The sequence below is a fragment of the Ovis canadensis genome, chromosome 2 (assembly GCF_042477335.2).
Source record: "Ovis canadensis isolate MfBH-ARS-UI-01 breed Bighorn chromosome 2, ARS-UI_OviCan_v2, whole genome shotgun sequence".
Lineage (NCBI taxonomy): Eukaryota > Metazoa > Chordata > Mammalia > Artiodactyla > Bovidae > Ovis > Ovis canadensis.
In genome coordinates, this window is record NC_091246.1 from 11,859,322 (window position 1) to 11,885,789 (window position 26,468).

General features: G+C 36.7%; 1 protein-coding gene across 1 annotated transcript in view; it reads left to right on the forward strand.

Moving 5' to 3' along the window:
* The window catches only part of SHOC1 (shortage in chiasmata 1), a 95,396-nt gene that overhangs the window by 16,859 nt on the left and 52,069 nt on the right, over positions 1-26,468 (forward strand). Inside the window, exons 5-15 of the mRNA XM_069575432.1 lie at positions 4,028-4,190; positions 4,386-4,500; positions 5,431-5,581; positions 7,948-8,049; positions 9,131-9,239; positions 13,747-13,841; positions 14,482-14,718; positions 20,264-20,680; positions 23,422-23,547; positions 24,536-24,712; positions 26,120-26,224. Of these exons, the coding sequence (XP_069431533.1) occupies positions 4,028-4,190; positions 4,386-4,500; positions 5,431-5,581; positions 7,948-8,049; positions 9,131-9,239; positions 13,747-13,841; positions 14,482-14,718; positions 20,264-20,680; positions 23,422-23,547; positions 24,536-24,712; positions 26,120-26,224 (1,797 nt within the window). The remainder of the gene's footprint in view (positions 1-4,027; positions 4,191-4,385; positions 4,501-5,430; positions 5,582-7,947; positions 8,050-9,130; positions 9,240-13,746; positions 13,842-14,481; positions 14,719-20,263; positions 20,681-23,421; positions 23,548-24,535; positions 24,713-26,119; positions 26,225-26,468) is intronic.

Sequence of the window (26,468 nt, forward strand, 5' to 3'; positions counted from 1 at the left end):
GTCCCAATATTACTTGGGGAATCCTCTTTGCTTTCCCCATTGATTAGAAATGTCACTTACATTATATGCCAAATCCTTTTCCACATTATAGTTTGTTTCTGGATATTCTAGTATGTTTTACTGACTTGCTATTATTGTGTGAGTATCATACAGTTTTTTTTTCAATGTAAATTTATTTATTTTAATTGGAGGTTAATTACTTTACAATATTGTATTGGTTTTGCCATACATCAACATGAATCTGCCACAGGTATACACATGTTCCCCATCCTGAACCCCTCTCCCTCCTCCCTCCCCATACCATCCCTCTGGGTCATCCCAGTGCACCAGCCCCAAGCATCCAGTATCATGCATCGAACCTGGACTGGCTGTTCATTTCATATATGATATTATACATGTTTCAATGTCATTCTCCCAAATCATCCCACCCTCGCCTTCTCCCACAGAGTCCAAAAGACTGTTGTATACATCTGTGTCTCTTTTGCTGTCTCGCATACATGGTTATCATTACCATCTTTCTAAATTCCATATATATGTGTTAGTATACTGGATTGGTGTTTTTCTTTCTGGCTTACTTCACTCTGTATAATAGGCTCCAGTTTCATCCACCTCATTAGAACTGATTCAGATGTATTCTTTTTAATGGCTGAGTAATACCCCATTGTGTATATGTACCACAGCTTTCTTATCCATTCATCTGCTGATGGACATCTAGGTTGCTTCCATGTCCTGGCTATTATAAACAGTGCTGCAATGAACATTGGGGTACACGTGTCTCTTTCAATTCTGATTTCCTCGGTGTGTATGCCAGCAGTGGAATTGCTGGGTCATAAGGCAGTTCTATTTCCAGTTTTTTAAGGAATCTCCACACTGTTCTCCATGGTGGCTGTACTAGTTTGCATTCCCACCAACAGTGTAAGAGGGTTCCCTTTTCTCCACACCCTCTCCAGCATTTATTGCTTGTAGACTTTTGGATCGCAGCCATTCTGACTGACATGCAATGGTACCTCATTGTGGTTTTGATTTGCATTTCTCTGATAGTGATGTTGAGCATCTTTTCATGTGTTTGTTAGCCATCTGTATGTCTTCTTTGGAGAAATGTCTATTGAGTATCATACAGTTTTAACTAATATACAAATATAACATGTATTAATTAGTCTTTTCCCTCCTACTCTCACATCTGTATTCTTCCAGATTTACTTTGTAATCAGCTTTCCAGATTCTAAGACAGACTTCTTGAGAAATTGAAACTTTTTAGTTTTTACCGTAGTTAACATTTTTTAGCCAGGAAAATGGTTTATTTTGCCTTTTCTTCAAGTTTTGTTGTTTTTGCTTTTGTTTATTGGTAATGATCCTTGGTAATTTTTATGGTATCTTCCATAGACATTCTGCACACTTCTGGTGTTTATTTCTCAATATTTGTATGTTTGTGGCCATAATGAACACGTTTTTCCATTAATTTTTGACTAGGTTCATGTATATATATGTATATATATTTGAAAACCATTGATTTTATAGTTTTTTATCAGTTTAGTGAACTCAGTTGTTTTCATTTCATTGTATTGGGTTTTCTGCCAAGAATAACCCCATCCTCTTTCCTGTCAGTAGATCTCTTTTTTGCTTTTTTTTTATAGCTAACCAGCCAAAATTTTGTTTCCTCATGACAACTTAACACTCCTCTATAGTAGAGGAAAACAGTCTCCTCATATCTGTATTGGTACATATACCAGTGTAATAAGATAAGAAATCCAGGGTATGTGTATAGCCTTAAGAATATAAGGAAGTAGCACCTCTGTTAAAACCTTTGTATAGGTAAAAAGAACATTGGTTGTGGTGTAATGCTGCCCTCACGTGGCTCAACAAAACAGAATGGTTAGGAAAAAAAGACCTCAAAACTGATATGAGATGTCCCCATGGTACTCCCAGAAGTACTAGGGTGAGCCTTTAGGAAGGAAAGACAGCTAGAGGGTCAGTGTTTCAAAGTGGAAAGTGGAGATGGGGATATAAATGAATGATTTTTGAGTCTTTACTATTAATATGACTTCATTAATATTTACAGAAAGGATGTACGAATGAACCTTCTTTAATTATCTCAGCTAAAGCCTGCTTAGACATGGTGCTGATTGGCCAACTTTCTTTGGCATATCATGGGACGTTTTCAGCCACAGGATTGTCAGGAACTTAACAAGTTCTGATAAACAATCTCTTAGGAGGCCAATTTACATAACAGTTTCTCTTTTGGTAATTTTAAGTTAGCACCAGGCAAAGGCATGGTCCTGGCCTGCCTACTCTATACCATATATTTATTAAGTACATGTGTACCAATGATGGATCAAATAGTTGGTCATGGGAGACTTCACTTCATATTATCCTTCTCTCATACCATTTAAAATTACTTAACTGAAAGGCCACTGCCCAGAACAAGAGACCATTGCTCCCCCTTCCATCCCTGGGCCTAGAAACTGCTAAAGCACTGATACTGTTAGCTAAGATTCTAAAGTGATCCAAACACGATAGATAGAGTGAGGAGAGGAGAAACCTGTGTTTCAGGTTTCAAACACGAGACCTGTTTCAAACCTGTGTTTCAAACACGACACGAAGCAGTCGTGTTTTCTAACATGTAAGCTCTATCACACTTCTCTAGTAGATACTTTGCTATATAGTTTTCATTGTAGTTAATTTTATAACAAATGTGTTTAAACAACTTTAGAGTGCTAGAATCAGAGTTGGTTTCATTTGTAAGCTTTTTAGACCATCTCCATTCCCTAGTGTGAGTCTCTGGAGATGAATCAGAGACCTTTCGAGATATACAGAGAAGAAAAGACTGGGATCAGCAAAAGTCAAATGCTTTTATTTCTTTACTGTCTTGCTAAGGCTAACTGGCTAGCCTGAGGCATAAAATAGCTTCCTCCATTGATTACATTCACTTTATGGGGGAAAAAAATATGAGCCTTTACAACTCTTTCAGGATATTTGGTTACCACTCAGTGTACTGTACCATGCTTAATCGGTTGCTCAATCGTGTCCAACTCTTTGTGACCCCATGGACTGAAGCCCACCAGGCTCCTCTGTTCAGGGAATTCTCCAAAGAATACTAGAGTGTATAGCCATTTCCTTCTCCAAGGGATCTTTCCAACCCAGGAATGGAACCTGGGTCTCCTGCATTGCAGGCAGATTCTTTACCATTTAAGCTACAGGGAAGCCCTACTCAGTGTACTGAGTGTGAAAGTGTGAAAGTGTTAGTCACTCAGTTGTGTCCGACTCTGCGACCCCATGGACTGTGGCTCACCAGGTTTCTCTGTCCATGGAATTCTCCAGGCAAGAATACTGGAGTGAGTTGCCATGCCCTGTACTAAACCATGTTAAATTTTATTGAGCTTCTACCTCTGTACCAGTCCCATGCTACATGATTTATTTGCACAATACAATGAAGAACTAAAGACTTTAAAATGTGTTTGACTATTATGTATAAAATAAGCTACAATGATACATTGTACAACAGGGGGGAATATAGCCAATATTTTATAATAACTATAGGTAGCTGCTGCTGCTGCTAAGTCGCTTCAGTTGTGTCCAACTCTGTGCGACCCCATAGACGGCAGCCCACCAGGCTCCTCTGTCCCTGGGATTCTCCAGACAAGAATACTGGAGTGGGTTGCCATTTCCTCTTCCAAGGCATGCACGCATGCTAAGTCGCTTTAGTCATGTCCGACTCTGTGCGACCCTATGGACGGACAGCTGCCCACCAGGCTCCTCTGTCCACGGGATTCTCTAAGCAAGAATACTGGAGTGAGTTGCCATTTCCTTCTCCAACCTATAGGTAGAGTATAACCTTTAAAAATTGTGAATCAGTGTATTATATACCTGTAACTTACATAATATTGTACATCAACCATTCTTTAAATAACTAACTAAATAAAATGTGTTTGTCAACCCCAACTGTATCAATGGCTGACTACAGTAATTATCTAGATCCTTTTGTATAACTTTTAGATTTGTTCTTATTCTATTTCTTATTTATTTTCAGATTTGTCTATTGATGAAGAAATAATTTTTGTAAATTATTTGATGGCCTATAAAAGTCAGCTACCAACTTTGCACACTCTGTTGAGTAGGCTAAAACTATATTTAGTAAAGGATCCCTTGCCAGATTTCAAAGCACAGATCTCCACAGAAGCTAAATTTTTCAGGTACTTAATTGCCCAGTGTCGTAAATATTTTTAAGAGGAGAAAATATTCTTTGTATGTTCACAAGTCTAGATGCTATCAATCATGGTATTTTATTATTACCTCAAGTCTAATTTTAATCACTATGTATTTTGACTAACTACATTTGGTATGTACCTTACTAAAAAGTAAACACTAATGTTTTGTTTTTTGTTAAGGGAGTGTTTCTCTCTTCAAGGAGATGTAAAATGTTTTGTGAAAGAAGATTTTTACATGGATAAAGAGGACTTTTGTCAGGAGAAACTGAAAGATACAGTAGGTTTAAATGAAGCTGTAGTATTTGCTTTCAGTAATTTTTAAATTAAAGTTAGAAAATCATACTTTTAAAGTTGTAGTAATACACATTGGCCATCTACTGTTGTCAAATTAAAAAACTCAATAATGAGTTGAACATGTATCAATTAAAGAGTCAAATGTACCTCAGAGATAGCAGTCTAAACCTTGGCTATGCATTGAATTTACTTGATAAATTTTAATAAAATTCTAGAGCCTGGGTCCTACTCAGATGTATTCTTATCTAATTGGTCTGGTGTGCATCCCAGGTATAGGGAATTTTAAAACCTCTCCCAATAATTTTAGTCAATATACCTGGTACAGGACACTAAGAGGTTATATATACATTGGTCTTAAGGCATTTAAAGGTTTCTATTTTTTATAAACAAAAATTGTAACACACATGGTAAAAATATTAATTCACCTGTTAGCTCCTTTTCTCCAGTCTCCTTCTTCTTCCCCTGTTAATTCTGAGAGCTATGCATATATAGTCTCACGTGTTGAAGAATCCAGTTCTGTCAGAATGAGAGAGAAATAAATTCAATGGAATGCAGTAAAGATCCATTCCATTCCACCTACTCTTTTTACTCCATTCACCAACTCTCATTTGCTGCAGTGATTGCTTTAACTTAGAATTTTGAATTGTTATTAACACAAAAGAAAATATTGCTGTATCTAGGAATATTGTACATCACTAATGTAAACAGTGGCCATGAAGGATTTTATTCAGACAGAAAATTGCTTGTAATATTTTTTTTTTTGGCTGCTACACTTACTTTGAAAATAAAATGTGTGCAGAGCATTAAAAGTTTTGAGTGTGGATTTAGTTTTTAAATTACACCAATTAAGCAAATGCATCTTTTTGTGAACTCAGAAATATTTCTTTGGAAAGCCTCACTAAAAACTTGTCTTGCCTATATATTATTTTAGTCATCAAGTTTGCTTGAATGTGAATTGTTAGTACCTATAAGCCACAAACAAGAAGTTGATATTCCATCACTCTCAGAACTGAAGGAGTCATTAAACTTAACGCCAGAAATAATAAGTTATGCAGATGAAAATGAAAACCTTTCCAAAACAGGTGAGAATTAAATGGCTGTGTTCGGATATAAAAGGGCAACATTTGGAATCGTGGTGATAGAAATGTTCTGTGTCCAACTTCAGTGTTAGTATACTGATTGTGATGTTGTACAAAGTTTTGCAAGATGTTACCCTTTTATATGAAATCTCTGTATATTATTTTTATAATTCCACATGAATCTATAATTATGCCAAAATTAAAATATAATTTCAAAAGGCCTCCCAAAAATCTATGACTTGTTAGAACTTCTTAATAATGTTTGTTACAAAAGTTCTTGTTCATTAAACCTTTTCTGAACCTTCAGATTTTTTAAAAAGTTTCCTGTAAGGTTACACAGCAAAAATCTCAAAATTATTATTGATAAAACTCTTTTCTCATTGTCCTCTCTTTGTATACTTACACTCTTAAGATGTCTCAAATTAATCTATTTCAAGGTAATTATACAAATAGAGCTAAACCACATATGGCTATATTAACTTTTTGAGTTATTTACACAGTGACAAAATGTTAACAACTTCTATGCTGACTTTAGAGACCCACAGTAAGGTTATGATTCATGGATCAGATGACTGGGAGTCATAACCTGGAATTTAGATGGTTTCTTCCTAGTTAAACATAGTAAATATTGTTGAAGTCTTCTAATATAATTAGAGCCCACATATTTAATGCTCCTCTTATAAATTCCAATTGAAATAATCAAAGATACATAATATTAGGAGAGAGTGAAGGGGGACTTGTGATATCCAATGAAAATAGGGATGCTTGCCATCAACATACTTGAAAGCATTCTTGCAGACAAGACTAAATCAAGGGGATTACTGCTCAGCGTGTAAGTCAAGCAAGGTTATGAAAAGGCAACCTGAGTAAATGAATCAAATTTATACCAGAACTTGAACATCTAGCAGAGCTCAAATCCACAGGTAGCCAAAGGGCTTTTTCAGTTCAGTTCAGTTCAGTCGCTCAGTCGTGTCTGACTCTTTGCAACCCCATGAATCACAGCACGCCAGGCCTCCCTGTCCATCACCAACTCCCAGAGTTCACTCAGACTCACGTCCATCAAGTCAGTGATGCCATCCAGCCATCTCATCCTCTGTCATCCTCTTCTCCTCTTGCCCCCAATCCCTCCCAGTATCAGAGTCTTTTCCAGTGAGTCAACTCTTCACATGAGGTGGCCAAAGTCCTGGAGTTTCAGCTTCATCATCATTCCTTCCAAACAAATCCCAGGACTGATCTCCTTCAGAATGGATTGGTTGGATCTCCTTGCAGTCCAAGGGACTCTCAAGAGTCTTCTCCAACACCACAGTTCAAAAGCATCAATTCTTCAGTGCTCAGCTTTCCTCACAGTCCAACTCTCACATCCATACATGACAACTGGAAAAACCATAGCCTTGACTAGACGGACCTTTGTTGGCAAAGAAATGTCTCTGCTTTTGAATATGCTATCTAGGTTGGTCATAACTTTTCTTCCAAGGAGTAAGCGTCTTTTAATTTCATGGCTGCAGTCACCATCTGCAGTGATTTTGGAGCCCGAAAAAATAAAGTCTGACACTGTTCCCACTCTTTCCCCATCTATTTCCCATGAAGTGATGGGAAGTGATGGGCTTTTTAGAAGGATACAAATCTATGAATGCTAATGTTAAGCACAAGTGACTTTGTCGAATGACTGTGGTGTTACGCTCTCAGCCTTTACTTGGCCCTGGTGGTGATAGTCATTCAGTTGTGTCTGGCTCTTTGCAACCCTATGGACTGTAGCCTGCCAGCCTCCACTGTCCATGGGGTTTTCAAGGCAAGAATACTGGAGTGTGGGTTGCCAGTTCCTTCTTCAGGGAGACTTCCCAATCCAGGGATTGAACCAGGGTATCCTGTATTGCAGGCAGTCTCCTGCATTGCAGGCAGATTCTTTACCAACTGAGCCACTAGCGAAGCTTCTTATTTGGCTCTGCTGCTGCTGCTAAGTCACTTCAGTCATGTCCGACTCTGTGCGACCCCATAGATGGCAGCCCACCAGGCTCCCCCATCCCTGGGATTCTCCAGCCAAGAACACTGGAGTGGGTTGCCATTTCCTTCTCCAATGCATGAAAGTGAAAAGTGAAAGGGAAGTCGCTCAGTCGTGTCCGACTCTTAGCGACTCCATGGACTTCAGCCTACCAGGCTTCTCAGTCCATGGGATTTTCCAGGCAAGAGTACTGGAGTAGGGTGCCATTGCCTTCTTACTTGGCTGTAATGGAGACTAAATGACTCCTCAGAGGAGTCATTGAGGAATGAACTGAGGAATGAACAGTTCACCGAGGAATGAACAAGATTACAGAAAACTAATATCATAGTACTTTTGCTGATAATAGACTTTCTTTTTTTTGTCTTTTCAGATCTTACTATCAAGCATGGAGTTGACCTTGAGGATATAAAATGCAGCTCCATGGAAATTTTGGCCATTCAAAATCAATATGAACCAGAGTACAGGCAACCAGGTAGAAATTTTGAATAAACCACTGAGTTTATCAGGGGATATCTATATATGATGTAAAAGTACAATACATTCACATATAAAGTCTACTAAGAGACAATTTTCATGTTTAAAACTTGATTATTGCAAACCAAGTTCTTTTATCTATCCCTTACATTTGTTCCTATCGTTAACATCCTTCAAGCATCAAAATTGAATAATATATAGAGGAGAGTTACAAAGATTGAAGAAGAGGAATGAAGGAAATAGTATTAATATTAAAAACAGAAATCTTATAATTTTATAGTTCAGTAGTAAAATTTTACCTCAGTATTAACAATCTTGCTGACCGTTATTACAGTTTTGTAAATTTAACTTTTTAATCCTCAAAGCAATCCTATCATTATTGTTAATATTACTATCCTACCAAATTTGGAAGGTCAGAATTATCTTTTGTTCCAGTGTAATGCCAGACTATGTTGCTTTCGAACTGTGCTGACAATACTGTTATTTAGTTATATTTTTATCTGGATCAAATTAATCATCTATTTGGAAGTATGCTGTTTTATTTATGAGAGTGATAGAAACACAATGGCTCTGTATCATAAATGATGATTATTTTTTCAAACCCATTCTATAAAAATATAATTTTGTGCTAGCCCACCTAGTCTCCAGACTTTTTAAGGTGAAGAATTACTCTCTATTAATACTGTTTGCTTAATATCACCAGTATTTAGTACAGAGATAAAAATAGCACTGTGTCCTAAGTATTGACAGTATTAGTTGTCAGAATTTAAAACATTATTACACATAAAGTCTTAGAATTTATCTTAAATGGTAAATTTAATAAAGTTCAGTTATCATTGTATTTTAAAAAAATCACCATTATCATAGTTGAGACACCATGTGATATATGTGTAGTCCTTTATATAGATGGAAATTTAAAACTGTTATTTTGTATTTCAAATAATCCAAATTTATTTCGATTGAAAATTTTTGTTGTAACAGAATGATTGAACGTAATAGTTGCTTACAAAAGTCACGAATCATACATATTTATTCAATGTTTATATAACATGATTTTTATTAATTTTTATATATTCCAGAAGAGTTAGGAATGCCATTAACTCGTCTAGACCTAACAAACCACCATTCTTCAGTGAATTCATTATGTGCAGAACTTCAGACATTTCCATCTTCTCCTGTTTGTAAAATGTAAGTAAAGATTATATCTAGAACTCAGATTGTAATTCAGAAGAAGCAATCTTTAATTAAATCTCTCCATATAAAGTCAGTTTCCAAAATATTTCTGTGAAAAAAATGTCAGAGATTAAATGGTGTTTATAATAAGAAACTGATGGGAATATATGAACATATATGTACATAACTGTTTTTATATGCACAGAATATCTTTAGAAGGACACGTGAAAATCAAGTAATGTTGGTTGAGCCCAGAAAGGAACTAAGTAAACACAATATATAGGAGCTAGTAAGTGATACAGCTAGGCTCTTTTATACTTTTAGTATTTTGAATGTGAATATATCACCATCAAATATAAACAACTCAAAAATTTTAATTTTAAACTTAAACCATCTGCTTAGAAAATTGCCAGTGGATGCTTACCAATGACACTGCCTCTATTGGCGCTCATTACCATGAAATATAGTGTAGTAGTATATTGATTTGCTAGGGCTGCCATAACAAATACCATAGACTGAGTGACTTAAACAATAGAAATTTATTTCTTCAGAATCTAGAGGCTAGAAATCTGAGATCTGGATTATCAGCAGGGTTGGATTCTTCCTGAGGCCTCTCTCCTTGGCTTGTAGAAAGCTGTCTCCTCCCTCTGTCTTCATGTAGTCTTTCCTCCATGCATGTCTATGTCCTGATCTCTTCTTAAAAGGACACCAGTTGTACTGGATTAGGACCCACCCTAATCGCCCCGTTTAACTTAATTACCTCTTTAAAGGCCTTACCTCCAAATATAGTCATTCTAAGGTACTGAGTGTTATGGCTTCAACATATGAATTTGAGCGGGGACAATTCAGCCCATAGTAAGTAGTTAATAGCCCTGAAGTACAGCCAGATTGTCTGGCTCTGTCAGTTACTAGCTCTGTGATCTTAATTGCCCTGTGCCTCAGCTTCCTTATCTATAATATTGGGATAATAATAGTACATATTCTGAGTTCTTAGTTGTGATTGGCTAATCTGCCAGAAGAGAATGCTATTGGATTACTGGAAGCAACTGGAGCATCTCATCACTAGCTGCTCAGGCTTCTACTAATGGTCTCAGGAGAGTGTCACAGCATAAAATAAAGAAGGCTGACATTGAGGGTACCAATTATCTTCATCTTCAGACAAAGAAGGATTTCCTTTAAGAGGAGTAAATTTTGTTTTAGAGCTATGCAGAACTCTACCATGAACTAGAACTGTCCATATCAGATACGAGCTCTAACAAAATAGCATGAGACATGTATAGAAACTCTATAATTTGTTTAAATATTTTAATCCCTTTGTTAAGGTGCAGGATTTTTTATCTTTTATTTGCAGGGCCTATATTTCTTTTTGTGTGTGTTCTTTTACTCTTTTACTTACTCCATATACCCTTCTTGTTGTCGTTAACTCTCTAAGTCATGTCCAATCTTTTGCAACCCTATGAACTTTAGCATACCAGTCTTTCCTGTCCTGCACTATCTCCCACAGTTTGCTCAAACTCATGTCCATTGAGTCAGTAATGCCATCCAACCATCTCATCCTCTGTCCCCCTGCCCTCAATCTTTCCCAGCATCAGAGTCTTTTTCAATGAGTCAGCTCTTCACATCAGGTGGCCAAAGTATTGGAGCTTAAGCATCAGTCCTTCCAATGAATATTCAGGGTTGATATCCTTTAGGATTGACTGATTTGCATCTGTTAAGGCAGATTGTCAATTAGAAACAAAGACTAGCTGGAATTAATATAATCTTGAATTTCTCATATTGAAAGTGTTTATTTAAACTGCGGTAAACTCATTTTAATCACACATGTTTTATACCTACTTATTGTTATAATTCAAACATCTAATGAGAATTTATGAAATTAAGTCTTATCTGTATTTATGATTTGCCAGTTAGAACAAAAAGACTTTTCAACTAGCCAAAGGTTTTAGGGCCTTTTGAAACAACTTTAAGAAACTGTCTCATCACTGGAAATCATTTCCATTGGTTCATGAACATAAAAACTTAAAAATCCCTATTTAAAAATAAACTTATACATCAACTGTGAAACTGAAAACAAAGAGAACAAATAATTTTTAAAAAACAGAAAAGAAAAATAATATGTAGTATTATTATAATTTTAACTTGCTTTTATGGCCCTAATTACTTTTGTTTCAGAACACAACAGTTTGGCTAGAGATATAAAGTGAAGTCACTCAGTCGTGTCCGACTCTTCGCAACCCCGTGAACTGTAGCCTACCAGGCTCCTCCAACCATGGGATTTTCCAGGCAAAAATACTGGAGTGGGTTGCCATTTCCTTCTCCAGGAGATCTTCCCGACCCAGGGATTGAACCCGGGTCTCCCACATTGTAGACAGACGCATTACCGTCTGAGCCTCCAGGGAATGATATAACCAGTTAACAAATATTTTTAGTTCCTATTACATGTAAAACTCTATGCTAGATTGTATGGTGCTAAAAAAATGTCTGTGTGGTGTGAAGCCTTTTTTCTACATTAATTGATTGCTGAATTGTGAATATATTTTTATATATGACCAAAGAAAATATCAAATTCAGACATGTCTTCAGAAAGCTCGATTAAGAAGGAGGTCATTTGTCTATATTATGACCTTCTGCTGGACTTGGTTTGCCTAAATATTTATCTTTCCTTTTACTTTAAGATAACCTACAATCTGAGGTATCAGGTTGTCAAAGAGACCTTGGTAAGGTTTAAGAACTGTCTAGCTTCTCAAATATTACCACCACATGCAAGATTTTTGGGTCATGTGAGTAAATTGGGTGATTTAGACATAAGATCTAGTTGTCTGCTACTACCCAGAATTGTCAATTGAACTAGCAGTACTTACAGTTAGCATGTTCATGTATGATCTGTGGGGTTTCCCTGGTGGCTCAGATGGTAAAGAATCTGCTTGCAATGCAGGAGACCTGGGTTCAATCCCTGGGTCAGGAAGATTCCCTGGAGAAGGGAATGGCTACTCGCTCCAGTATTCTTGCCTGGGAAATTCCCATGGAAAAAGGAGCCTAGTGGGCTACAGTCCACGGGGTCACATATGAACAGAGAAACAGAATACAATCACTTCTCACTTAAGAGGGTGTGGAAGGTTTGGCGCATAGATTAAAGGGTTTGTGAATTAACGGTCTCTTCCCTGTTGTTCTTGTTCAGTCGTTTAGTTGTGCCTGACTCTTTGCGACCCCTTTATTTCTACACTAACTGATTGCTGACTTGTGAATATATTTTTTATATGTGACCAAAGGAAATATCCCTGGACTGCAGCATGCCAGGCTTCCCTGTCCTTCATCGTCTCCCAGAGTTTGCTCAAACTCGTGTCCATTGAGTTGGTGATGGCATCCAACCATCTTGTCCTCTGTTGTCCCCTTCTCCTCCTGCCCTCAATCTTTCCCAGCATCAGGGTCTTTTCCAACGAGTCAGCTCTTTGCATCAGGTGGCTAGAGTATTGGAGCTTCAGCTTCAGCATCAGTCCTTGCAATGAATATTCAGGACTGATCTTTAGGATTGACTAATTTGATCTCCTTGCAATCTAAGGGACTCTCAAGAGTCATCTCCAACATCACAGTTCAAAAGCATCAATTCTTCAGTGCTCAGCCTTCTTTATGGTCCAACTCCCACATCTGTACATGACTACTGGAAAAACCGTAGCTTTGACTAGATGGACCTTTGTCAGCAATTTTTTACTTTTTAAATTTTACTTTTTGCTCTGCTTTTTAATACACTGTCTAGGTTTGTCGTAGCTCTTCTTCCAAGGAGCAAGCAAGTGTCTTTTAATTTCATAGCTGCAGTCACTGTCTACAGTGATTTTGGAGCCCAAGAAAATAAGATCTGTCACTGTTTTCATTGTTTCCCCATCTATTTGCCATGAAGTGATGGGACTGGATGCCATCATCTTCATTTTTTGAATGTTGAATTTTAAGCCAGCTTTTCAACTCTGCTTTCACCTTCACAAGAAGCTCTTTAGTTCCTCTTCACTTTCTGCCATAAGGGTGGTGTCATCTGCATATCTGAGGTTATTGATACTTCTCCTGGCAATCTTGATTGCAACTTATGCTTCATCCAGCCTGTGCTTCATCCAGGTATTTTGCGTGATGTACTCTTCATATAAGTTAAATAAGCAGGGTTAAATATAGAGCCTTGACGTACTCCTTTCTCAATTTTGAACCAGTCCATTGTTCCTGCTACGTACTAATTTTTGACCTCATACCTACTAATGAGCTGTATTTACTGATTTACACTGCTTGTCATACATACTTCCTTCTCTCCTAAATACCAAAACACACAGACACATCACTCACTTACCCACGAAACTGAAGGACCTGAACTAAACTTCAGGATCTTTTACTTCCTGAAAAGGTAGAGGAGACAGAAATTTTTTATAGTTCTGATCCTCAGCCAGTAGAAGCTCCAGAAATTCTGTTTAGAATGGACTTGGGTCTATTGTTATATTGTATTATATATATTATCTAATATTAAACTTTAACTCTTCTTTTTCAGTACTTTGCTTACTGCTGAAGAATCAGCTAACAAATACCATATGCTATGCCAATTAGAAAGCTGCCAAAGCTCTCTGAACTCATCTTTTATTAGAGGTAAAAATTGATTTTGAATGCTAAATAAAAAGTATAGATGAAAATGTACAATCAGTGGAAATGTATTGTTGTTGTTGGACGTGCTGCTCTGTCCATGGGATTCTCCAGGCAAGAACACTGGAGTGGGTTGCCATTTCCTTCTCCATCTCTTTCCCTACTTAAGCTAAAAAAGTAATGGAAAATTCTGTGCCACAATATCTAAAATGATAATTATCATAAAATCTGATAAAACATATCTTCTTATTTAGGCTCATTATAATGAGAAAATTTCTGATTTAATAAATCTTACATTAATTCTTCAAAATATTATTGAATGTGCTAATTTAGTAATTACTAAAACAGTCAAACAAAATAAAGTTTTATTTCCTGCTAAATAGTAGAATAATTTTAACTTTATGATATTTCCATATATTGAAAAAAAACTTTATGTGACTTCTGTTGCTATAATATTTTAGACTTTTACAAATATTAGCATCTTGAAAATGAAATACTAGATATGGTTGTTTTATTTTTATTCTAATTTGTAAAAGTCTACTTTATAAGAGATTTCTAGTGTGATTCTGTTTTTTGTTTTTTTTCATTCTTTTGCCCTGTGGATTGTTTCTCATTTTTGTTGTTTGGTTTGTTTTGATTTTTTAAGTGCCAAGAATCGAAGAGCCCAACAATCAATATTCACTTACAGATTTGAAAAAGATATTTTCTGTTGAAGATGAAAAACTTGTGGTTAATCCTGTAAATGCAGAGTGGTGGAAAGAAGCAAGACTAAATCTGCCAGAAACTTTGGAACCTCTAAGTACATATTTGTGTCATAATAATTTATCTTCCGATGATACTAAATTGGAGACATTTTTACCTACAAATGTGCCTCAAGTAGAACGTAAGTATAATAGTAAATATCACTTCTGTAAATATTTTCAGAATGAGAAAATGTTAGATATTGGCTTTCCAGGAGGTAATTGGGAAAATACAACTAAATTCCAGCATTTACTATAACTCTGGCTCTGCCAGAATTTATAACTTTGAACTTCACTAAGCCCCATTTTCTTCCTTGAAAAAATGAGGAAGTTTGACAAACTAATCCTTAAGTCTCTTTCTGTTCTAAAATTCTGTAGTCTGAGCTTTAAATCTCTAGACATTTTCAGTTAAAGAGACCTTATTTCCTTTTATAAATGATAATTTCTAGCTCATTTTCTGTGTACATCAGCCTAGGTGTAAACCAGCACCATTATTTTTCAACCTGACAGGTGAGTTTTAAGTGTTCAGTAATGTCTAGTAATCTCTTTTCAACAACAGAAATCATCCTTTGATACCAAAAGGTTTAGTCATTAGGCATTTTTAAACTTGATATAATTTAAATATCTTATTTAGGAATTTTATTTCTGTGGATTTTTTAAAAGATTTTATTCAGGAACTTTTTCTAGTATTTTATTTAGGAACTTTATGTCTATGTTCTCCCAAATTCCTTGAGCATATTTATGATCATTACCTTGAACTCTTTATTGAGTAGTTTGCTTATCTTCATTCAGTTCTTTCTGGGGTTTTATCTTGTTCCTTTATTGGGAATATATCCTTCTGTCTCTTCATTTTGCCTAATTCACAGTTTTTATTTTTATGTGTGGGGTAGTTTGGGTATGTTTCCTAGTTTTGGAAAAGTGGTCTTTTGGAGCAGTTGCGTATGTCCCAGTAGTGCACTCCCTCTGGTCACTAGAGCTACATGCTCTAGCTATATGCCCTAGAGCTATATGCACTATGCACAGCCCTGTGTGGACTGTACAGGCACTTCTGTTGTGGCAGATTGACTAATGTGAGTGGTCTGATAGGTGTGGCTGACCGCTTGTCCAGTTGGTTGCCAAACCCTGCTCTTGTTTGGAGGCTACTGGCCACTAGTGGGTGGGGCTGGGTCCCAAAGTGGCTGGCGGTGGAGCTGGGAACCCCAGGATTACTGCTGACCTACCCATGGGTGGATCCAGGTCCCAGAATGGCTGGCTGCAAAGCTGGGAGTCCTGGATCTAGGGTCAGCCTGCTGGTAGGTAGAACTGGTTTTTGACATGGCTAGTTGTAGGGTTTTGAGGCTGGGATTAGCCAAATAGTGGGTGGGTTTTATACCCTCAGGTGGCTGTTGAGGAGCCCAAAGCGTCCCAGAGCTGATGTTAGCCTACTGATGGGCTGTGGTAGGGCTCAGATGATCCAGGGCTAGTGCCCACCCACTGGCAGATGGAACCAGGTCTTGGGGTCTCATAGCTGATACTGGCCTGCTGGTGGGCAGGTTGAGGCCTAAGAGATCCTGGGCTGTTGTCCAGCCACTGATGGGCAGGTATGTTTCCTTGGCCTTCTGGTGGGCAGGACCACATCCCAGGGTGGCTGGGGGCTTAGGGGTCCTGCTGGTAGGTGGTATTGTGTCCCCACACAGCTAGCTCCTGGGCCTAAGGAATCTCAGTACTAATGCCCAAAAGGCTGGTGGGTGGGGCCTGACCCAGTGCTAATAAGCTAGAGGGAGGATTTCAAACTGGCACTTATCAGCACTAGAATCCTCATGGCAGAACAAGTGTCCAAAAGACAGCTACTGCCAACATCTGTGTCCCGAGGGTGGGCTGCAATTGCCCTGCCTTCTTGGAAATCTCTCCAAGATCAGCTGGTAAGTCTGACTCAGGCTCCTTTCAAAGTATTGCCTCTGCCCTGGGTCTCAGGGTGAGTGAGATTTTGTGTGCCTCTTTTGAGAGTGGACACTTTCCTACAGCTCTCCTGAAAAAAAAAGCCCAAGAAGCCTTCAAAGTCAGCTATTCTGGGGACTCACCTTCCTGGTGCATGACCCCAACTATGGAAGCCAGAGTGGGGCTCTGTAAATGAAATTCTGGTTCATCCCCTAAAAGGAATCTTGTACCCATTAACAGTCACTCGCATTCTGTGTCTTTCTAGGTTTGTCTATTCTGGATGTTCTGTAGAAATAGAATCATGAAATATGTGGTCTTTTGTGATTGACTTACTTCATTTAGCATGTTTTCAAAATGTGTCCATATTAAGCATGTGCATACCTTAATATAAAGTACTGATCAAGTATCTTGTCAAATTTTTAATTGGGGTTCTTTTAAAATGTTAAGTTATAAGAGTTCTTTATATATATGGGATATCGTCTTTTTTAAAGTGTATGTATTGCAAGTATTTTCTTCTGGTCTGTGGCTTGCTTGGTACATAAGTTTTTGACTCTTACCTTAGAATAACTGTTACCTCTAGGGCTATGAGTAGCTGTAAGCCTATTGGCAACAGGCTGGAATTATTTCTTTGCCCAGTAACCTTAGCTCCAGTAGTAGGAAAAGAGGTGCTGAATTTTTATCCTTTAAAAAATTATTTTATTCGGAGAAAATATTGATTTTTTAAAATTTAAATTTATTTATTTTAATTGGAGGTTAATTACTTTACAATATTATATTGGTTTTGCCATACATCAACATGAATTCGCCACAGGTGTACACATGTTCCCAATCCTGAACCCCCCTCCCACCTCCCTCCCCGTACCATCCCTCTGGGTCATCCCAGTGCACCAGCCCCAAGCATCCTGTATCATGCATCAAACCTAGACTGGTGATTCGTTTCTTGTATGATATTATACATGTTTCAGTGCCATTCTCCCAAATCATCCCACCCTCTCCCTCTCCTACAGAGTCCAAAAGACTGTTCTATACATCTGTGTTTCTTTTGCTGTCTTGCATACAGGGTTATTGTTACCATCTTTCTAAATTCCATATATATGTGTTAGTGTACTGTATTGGTGTGTTTTTCTTTCTGGCTTACTTCACTCCGTATAATTGGCTCCCTTTTCATCCACCTCATTAGAACTGATTCAAATATATTCCTTTTAATGGCTGAGTAATACTCCACTGTGTATATGTACCACCACTTTCTTATCCATTCATCTGCTGATGGACATCTAGGTTGCTTCCATGTCCTGGCTATTATAAACAGTGCTGCAATGAACATTGGGGTACACGTGTCTCTTTCATTTCTGGTTTCCTTGGTGTGTATGCCCAGCAGTGGGATTGCTGGTCATAAGGCAGTTCTATTTCCAGTTTTTTAAGGAATCTCCACACTGTTCTCCATAGTGGCTGTACTAATTTGCATTCCCACCAACAGTGTAAGAGGGTTCCCTTTTCTCCACACCCTCTCCAGCATTTATTGCTTGTAGACTTTTGGATTGCAGCCATTCTGACTGGCGTGAAATGGTACCTCATTGTGGTTTTCATTTGCATTTCTCTGATAATGAGTGATGTTGAGCATCTTTTCATGTGTTTGTTAGCCATCTGTATGTCTTCTTTGTAGAAATGTCTATTTAGTTCTTTGGCCCATTTTTTGATTGGGTCGTTTATTTCTCTGGAATTGAGCTGCAGGAGTTGCTTGTATATTTTTGAGATTGGTTGTTGTTCAGTTGCTTCATTTGCTATTATTTTCTCCCATTCTGAAGGCTGTCTTTTCACCTTGCTTATAGTTTCCTTTGTTGTGCAGAAGCTTTTGAGTTTAATTAGGTCCCATTTGTTTATTTTTGCTTTTATTTCCAGTATTCTGGGAGGTGGGTCATAGAGGATCCTGCTGTGATTTATGTCGGAGAGTGTTTTGCCTATGTTCTCCTCTAGGAGTTTTATAGTTTCTGGTCTTATGTTTAGATCTTTAATCCATTTTGAGTTTATTTTTGTGTATGGTGTTAGAAAGTGTTCTAGTTTCATTCTTTTACAAGTGGTTGACCAGTTTTCCCAGCACCACTTATTAAAGAGATTGTCTTTAATCCATTGTATATTCTTGCCTCCTTTGTCAAAGATAAGGTGTCCATGGTGTGTGGATTTATCTCTGGGCTTTCTGTTTTGTTCCATTGATCTATATTTCTGTCTTTGTGCCAGTACCATACTGTCTTGATGACTGTGGCTCTGTAGTAGAGACTGAAGTCAGGCAAGTTGATTCCTCCAGTTCCATTCTTCTTTCTCAAGATTGCTTTGGCTATTCAAGGTTTTTTGTATTTCCATACAAATTGTGAAGTTATTTGTTCTGCTGCTGCTGCTGCTGCTGCTAAGTCGCTTCAGTCGTGTCCAACTCTGTGTGACCCCATAGACGGCAGCCCACCAGACTTCCTCACTCATGGGATTCTCCAGGCAAGAACACTGGAGTGGGTTGCCATTTCCTTCTCCAATTATTTGTCCTAGCTCTGTGAAAAATACCGCTGGTAGCTTGATAGGGATTGCATTGAATCTATAGATTGCTTTGGGTAGTATATTCATTTTCACTATATTGATTCTTCCTATCTATGAACATGGTATATTTCTCCATCTATTAGTGTTCTTTTTGATTTCTTTCCCCAGTGTTTTAAAGTTTTCTATATGTAGATCTTTAGTTTCTTTAGGTAGATATATTCCTAAGTATTTTATTCTTTTCATTGCAATGGTGAATGGAATTGTTTCCTTAATTTCTCTTTCTATTTTCTCATTATTAGTGTATAGGAATGCAAGGGATTTCTGTGCATTGATTTTATATTCTGCAACTTTACTATATTCATTGATTAGCTCTAGTAATTTTCTGGTGGAGTCTTTAGGGTTTTCTATGTAGAGGATCATGTCATCTGCAAACAGTGAGAGTTTTACTTCTTCTTTTCCAATTTGGATTCCTTCTATTTCTTTTCCTGCTCTGATTGCTGTGGCCAAAACTATGTTGAATAGTAGTGGTGAAAGTGGGCACCCTTGTCTTGTTCCTGACTTTAGGGGAAATGCTTTCAGTTTTTCACCATTGAGGATAATGTTTGCTGTGGGTTTGTCATATATAGCTTTTATTATATTGAGGTATGTTCCTTCTATTCCTGCTTTCTAGAGAGTTTTTATTATGAATGGATGTTGAATTTTGTCAAAGGCTTTCTCTGCATCTATTGAGATAATCATATAGCTTTTATTTTTCAATTTGTTAATGTGGTGTATTACATTGATTGATTTGCAGATATTGAAGAATCCTTACATCCTTGGGATAAAGCCTCCTTGGTCATGGTGCATGATCTTTTTAACGTGTTGTTGGATTCTGATTGCTAGAATTTTGTTAAGGATTTTTGCATCTATGTTCATCAGTGATATTTGCCTGTAGTTTTCTTTTGTGTGGCATCTTTGTCAGGTTTTGGTATTAAGGTGATGGTGGCCTCACAGAATGAGTTTGGAAGTTTACCTTCCTCTGCAATTTTCTGGAAACCTGTGGGACACTGTAAAAGCAGTACTAAGGGGAAAGTTCATAGCAATACAGGCATACCTCATGAAAACATTGATCTTAAAAGCAGTAAACAAAGTCCTCCTAAGGATCACATTATATTAATAAAAACCTAGAACTAAAAGTTATCTTAATACCCTAGTAGAACACACATTTGGGCATGAAAATCATTGGATATTTTTATTTTCCATTTTCAGCACGGTTAGAACATGAAGATTGTTCCTCTCCTCTTATACGTATTAATGAGCAATCTACAAATGATCATTCATCACCTCCACGAAAGACTCCATCTCCAACTAAAGAAGTATCAGATTTGCATCTTTCTGATGAATATGTCTCTGTTGAAATACCAAGAAAAGAAGAAAAACCAAAGAATGACCTAGAACTAGGTTATGGAATAATCCAAAATAAAGGAAATAAAGATCACTTGGAACTTGACAGCACAGTACCATCTACTGAATCATCTTCCTCTTCAAAAATTGAAAAAGCATCTTTTAAACATGGTAAAAAATGGGAGAATAATTTGGACCTTTTGAACGACTTTATTATGCTGCGAAATAAGTATCCGACTTGTACCTCAAAGACTGAAGTCACAGACAATGATGGAAAAGATGGTGGGTAACTTAGTAATAATTTGGTGTAGGTATGATAGTTTCAAGGACTAAACAGATAATTTATTATAGAAATAAAGTTCTTCAGGTAAAACATGTTATTCTTCAAATAAAATATCATTGATTCATGACACATTGTATAAAGAGATGGATATGAGATAAACAGGTATAAATGTACATATGAGTTTTCCAAAAAATTTAAAAGCACATTTGAACTTGTAAGAAAAGCCACTATTTGTAAAAACACTTTCTACAACTTAGTCATACAGATTCATAGTATTCCTAACTTTTGCTGTTCTTTCTGCCATTCTTTTTTCTCTTTTAGCTCACAGTTCTACATCAATGTTTTAACTTATATTTTAATATGTACCTAAGAATCTTTCATCCATTTGATTGCTTATTATTCCTTTTAACTTTACCAAGGAGTTTCTGTTTGACGTATAACTGTTTTACATTAATTGCTTATAAACATCCAAGTAGTATGTGTCATATTATTTCACTCCTGGTAAAAACATTATCCTAGAATTCTAATACTCTAGAATGTGTTTGACATAGGTTACCCAAGTGAAATAAGCACAAAACTATCTATGAGAGTTAGAGTATATATAGATATAACTGTCCTATGTACTATTAATGTACGCAAGGTCTTGCCCCTGAATAAAGCAGAAGTAAAATATATACCAAAAATTAGTCTGAGGGTCCAGTGAGCTTACTAACTAAACACCAGAATTGTGGAGAGTAGCTACCCAGCCCCAGACTATGCTGGACTGGACTAAGATTCCCCATGATTGGGGAACTGCTTGGGATTCAAGACAGAAAAGCAGAAAAGAATGCTTGTTCCTTCTGTGCAGCATGATATGAAAGCCTTTTATAGATCTATTTAAAGTTACAGTACTTTGTCAGTCAGTGCATTTACACAATGAAAAATTCAATGAAATTGCAGGAAAGTATTTAAAATCCCAGAATTTTATGACCCTTTATGTTGATATATATTCACCCTAAAGTTTCTTTTTATGTAATAATTTGACCACCTATAACCTCCCTTGCTAGGAGACAACTCTATATGTCACAGATCTTTCTAATCAATTTGCACCATAATCCAGAGCATAATTTCTATACATTGAAAGAATGAGCAAAATAGAAAGAATTATCTTATGAATCATAAATAGGAATGTTTATAAGATTTGTTGTTTTCAGGTTCATGAATGTTTTCAGTTTCTATTCAAATTTGAGGCAAAGGAAAAAGAACTCAGTCCAAAATTAGCACTGACATCCTTTTCTGGTTGTCATACTTGTGATGATATCTTGTGTTGGCAACAGAGAGAGGAAGCAATAAGAAAGGAGAAAAAGATAAAGAGAATGTTTTCTTATTAAAAAGTTAGCCATTAATTAAACACGTAAAAGAATACTCATGTTAGGTGGGAATGCTTCTGCACTCTTGATGTTTCTTCAGTTAGTTTTATGTTCCTGGCCTCTTTGTCCTTTAATGTGTTCTCCCCAGAGGACCTGGAATGAATTATGTGTGTTGTAAATTTGAAAAAGAGTAAGTTGGCATAAGCCTACAGGAATGAGCTGCCCCACAAGTAGCAGGCCTTCTCGTCTGCTTCTGTATGTCATGCATCTTTTCCAAGCAGGTCCCCAGCCATGCAGAACCCTGGCCCGTCCAGTATAATCTGGGGCAGGGAAGGTAGTATGCCGAATTCAGGTATTTATTTAACAAGCTCACCTGACTCTCAGCCCAAGCTTCTTTCTCCAACTTAGTTTTAATAACAGAGGTAATGTTTTGGTATGTATTTTTATTTCTTATTTTACCAGGGTAGGGAAGAATGTTAGAATTTATCAGGCCCCCTCAAAAACTCTAATAATGATTATTTAATCACTATTAATAATCAAGCTACTTACATTATTTATACTTGCAAATAATAACAATCCAGTTTAGGATATTTTACTCTATTTTTTTTCCTACTGTGTATTTAAAACTCATAGAAGGAAAGTAGTTATTGAACATTGTGTGCCAGGCACTAAATCACTTTTTAGAGAAAAATATGATACTGTCACTGACCATGAGAAGCTTCCAGTATAATAGAGTGTACCAGACTTGCAGATAATTTCAGTACAACGTTGTCAGTGCCAGGAGAGTATGCCGAGTGCTGAGGAAACAAAAAGGAGAGGCACTTTGCTGGCCTGGAAGTAGAGTGCGCAGTTACAAAAGGCCTGTTATAGAAAATGCCTGAGAGCTAAAAGGTAAGTAGTATGAAATGAGTTGAACGTTGACTTAGCAACTGAACAACAACAACAAAGTAAGAAGTGATCTTATTAAGAAAGGATGGAGACAGGTAGGGTTTGGGGCCTAGGAGAGAATTAGTAGCAGAGGAGAGGTATGTGGACAGTCACAGAGAAATGAAGTAGAATGGAATGTGCCTCTTAGATGTCAGGAACTGTCCTTGGTGTTTATAACACCTTATAACAATATTCATAGTAGATATATTAATCCATATTTTACACATGAGAAAACTGAGGCTTCATCAGAATTGGGACTGAAACACTGATTTGATGCCAAAGTTCTTTCCTTTATTACCATTCAGCTTCCTACCCAGCGCCATGTTAAGTCCATTGACCAGGATAGTTGTTCAGTTTAATACTGATGCATTTCAAAGAACTTTAACAGTTACAATCGTATTAAAAGAAAGCATTTTAATCAACATTAAGTTGCCCTGAACAATGCAAATTAATGTTTTCATTAGAACTTCAAAACGAAGAACTTTCTTTCGCTCTTCAAGAAGAAAGCCCTATTGTTTGTAATAATAAAACCCTAGAGAAAACAAATCAGGAAAGGAGAGCAGATAATGTCATCGAAATTCCAGCATCAGGTATATATTATGCTTTTTTAAATGCCTTCAAATTAAGTAAATTTGAAAGCTCATATATTAAAATGTTTCAAGATGGTAACGTGTTTCTAAAATTTAGGTATCTAGAATATACCTTATTTTCCATGTAATTTTCTTCACTTGTTTCAGATATTTCTTCATTCGAGTCTTACTTTCAAGTTATTTCCAAACTCAGAATGCTTTATTTACTGCCTCTGCCCTCCCTGACTTGCCCTACTCTGTTCCACTAAGTATTATTTCTTCCTTCATTTAACTTGCTGATTTCCTGCATTCATCAGAGAAGAGCAAATTGCAGCTCCTCAAACTCTGACTCTTCTGCCCAGTCTGGGAAAGTAAACCATTAATGATTGCTTTCTCTATTCTCTTACCCACCATCAGGGTGGTTTTATTGATTCCTATACTGATTAAAATAATTTGTTCTGCTGTAAAGAAAACTGTTCTTTACACTGACTCCCAAAGAACAGCCTGCTTAAGAACACTATGCTCATTGTGAAAATCAATAAGGAAACAGATGCTAGTTCTTTAGTATCATTTCATCTTTTAGTTAAAGTTAATTTGTGACCTTTATATGATAATACAAATCTTTAAATACCGATCTAGTGAAAACTAAAAATAATTTGTCACTGTTATAAATGTGTTCAGCTTAAGGTTATAAACTAATAGTGGAGGGAAAAGAAAAAATAGTATGTGATTCTCTTTATATGGCTCCTCATACCTGTCTTGCCAAATTAATTCAAATAAACAAGATAGCCATAACATTATGCTTATTCTACAGAGGTGTTTTGTTTTGTTGTTGCTAGTTTATTTAGAATAAATATCCTAAAATAAGCTGTTATACAATCTCATGATTTTTAACTCATGGGAATTTGGATGGAGTTCAGGTTTCCAAGAAGTACCATGCATAATTGGTTTGTCAAAAAGAACATCCATCCTTACAAAAACACTACCTTTAATGTTTTTATTTTTGCAGATAGCCAGTGCCAAGCATATTGTCTCCTGGAAGCAGCAGCTTCTCCTATCTTAGAAAAACTTGTATGCCTCTGTACTCTTCCTGCTGCTAACTGGAAATTTGCCACTATCATTTTTGACCAAACAAGGTTCCTCTTGAAAGAACAAGAAAAAATAATAAGTGATGCTGTTCATCAAGGTGGGTGCAAATAAAAGTCACACTATTTAAAAGAATATGAATTTATGGATTATTAGAAAATGCAGAAATTAGTCACAGATGGAGGCATAACTATAATCCAGCATATGGCACCCACAATCCAGTGCTGGAAGATCAACTAAGCAAGGATAAAAAGGTAAAAAATACAAGTATTCCCTGCTTTTCATGTTTGCACTGCCACTTTGATTTTATGAAAGACCTGTATATGTTTTCACTAACTGAAAGAAATCAAAGAGAATGTTCATTTATATGAAAAAAGGTGCTTATTTACTCCATTTCAGCTTATGAAAGTTTTCATAGGAATGCTTTGTTTTCAGATAGTGGGGGAAACCCGTATCTAGGATATACTACCCATAACTGTTCTCCTGTTGTTTCTGATTCTCAGTGATCACTGTTTATTTGCTTTGATCTGCATTGATTAGATCAGTAGTTTTCAAACTTTTCAGCAGAACTCTTTGTTCATTGAATATTTCATGGCATCCAATTATATAAAACAGAGAAAAGCAGAGTTTCTCTGATTAACTTGTGCCTAGAATCCTGTCTTCTTGGCCTCGCTTTTGCATGCAGTCTATCCAAAATCCAATCTATCCAATCAATAAGGTCTGGAACTACATGGAACATATTCATTAGATAATTCACCTGTCCCTATGAGTACCTGTCTTGTTGGAATCATATCTTAAGACAAATATTCTCAGATGTCTACCTCCAGGTCAAGGTATTGCTTTGTGTTATGATCCCCCACCTTTATCTAAATGTGTCGTTGCTCAGTCATGTCCGACTCTTTGTGACCCCATGGACTGTAGCCTATGAGGCTCCTCCGTCCATGGGATTTTCCAAACAAGAGTACTGGAGTGGGTTGCCATTTCCTTCTCCAGGGGATCTTCCCGACTCAAGGATCGAGCCCGGGTCTCCTGCATTGCAGGCAGACGCTTTATCCTGTAAGCCACCAAGGAAGCCCCAACCTTTATAAAAACAAACCAGTTGGCAAATTATGAGTAGTTTAATTTTCTTCTTGTTTCACAACTGGGAATCATTGACCATTTGCCTACCAAGAATAGAAATAACTGAACATTCTTTGGGAGCAACAAGAGTATGAGCTCTAAGATTAGCTGTCTGGGTTGGAATACCAGCTCCATCATTTTTTCACAGATTGACCTTGGGGAGCTACTTAATGAGTTAAGACTGTTTTCTCATCCATAAAATGGAAATCATGATGAACTTGTCTAATAGGGTTATTGTTATAAGCTCAATGAAATAAACAGATTACGTACAGCTTGGTACCTAATAAGCACACAATAATAAATAGCATTTATTATTTTTAAGCATTCTGATATATAGCCTAGAATTCTAATGTATATCCTGTTTTTAAATATGTTTTTGCTTACCTAGGTAAAAATGATGAAAGAGAAATGACATTCAAGTATGCTGCTCTCTTACACCTTTTGGTAACAATTAGAGATGTCCTTTTAACCTGTAACTTGGACACAGCATTGGGTTGGTGTCAAAATTTTTTATTTCCTCTTTTCTTCTTATTAAAATGTTTACTTTTCTGAAAAAGATGCTTGTAAGAAATTATGTAGCTTCTTTATTCTGCATTAAACATTATATACATCTTGACAAAATATAATGGATTATATATTTAATTCTCTTTATGTTCTTTAAAAGAAATTTTCTTATAACAACTACCATCACCTAGAAAAACAGGTTTAGGATTCTTTATTCTAGGCCTGAATTATAG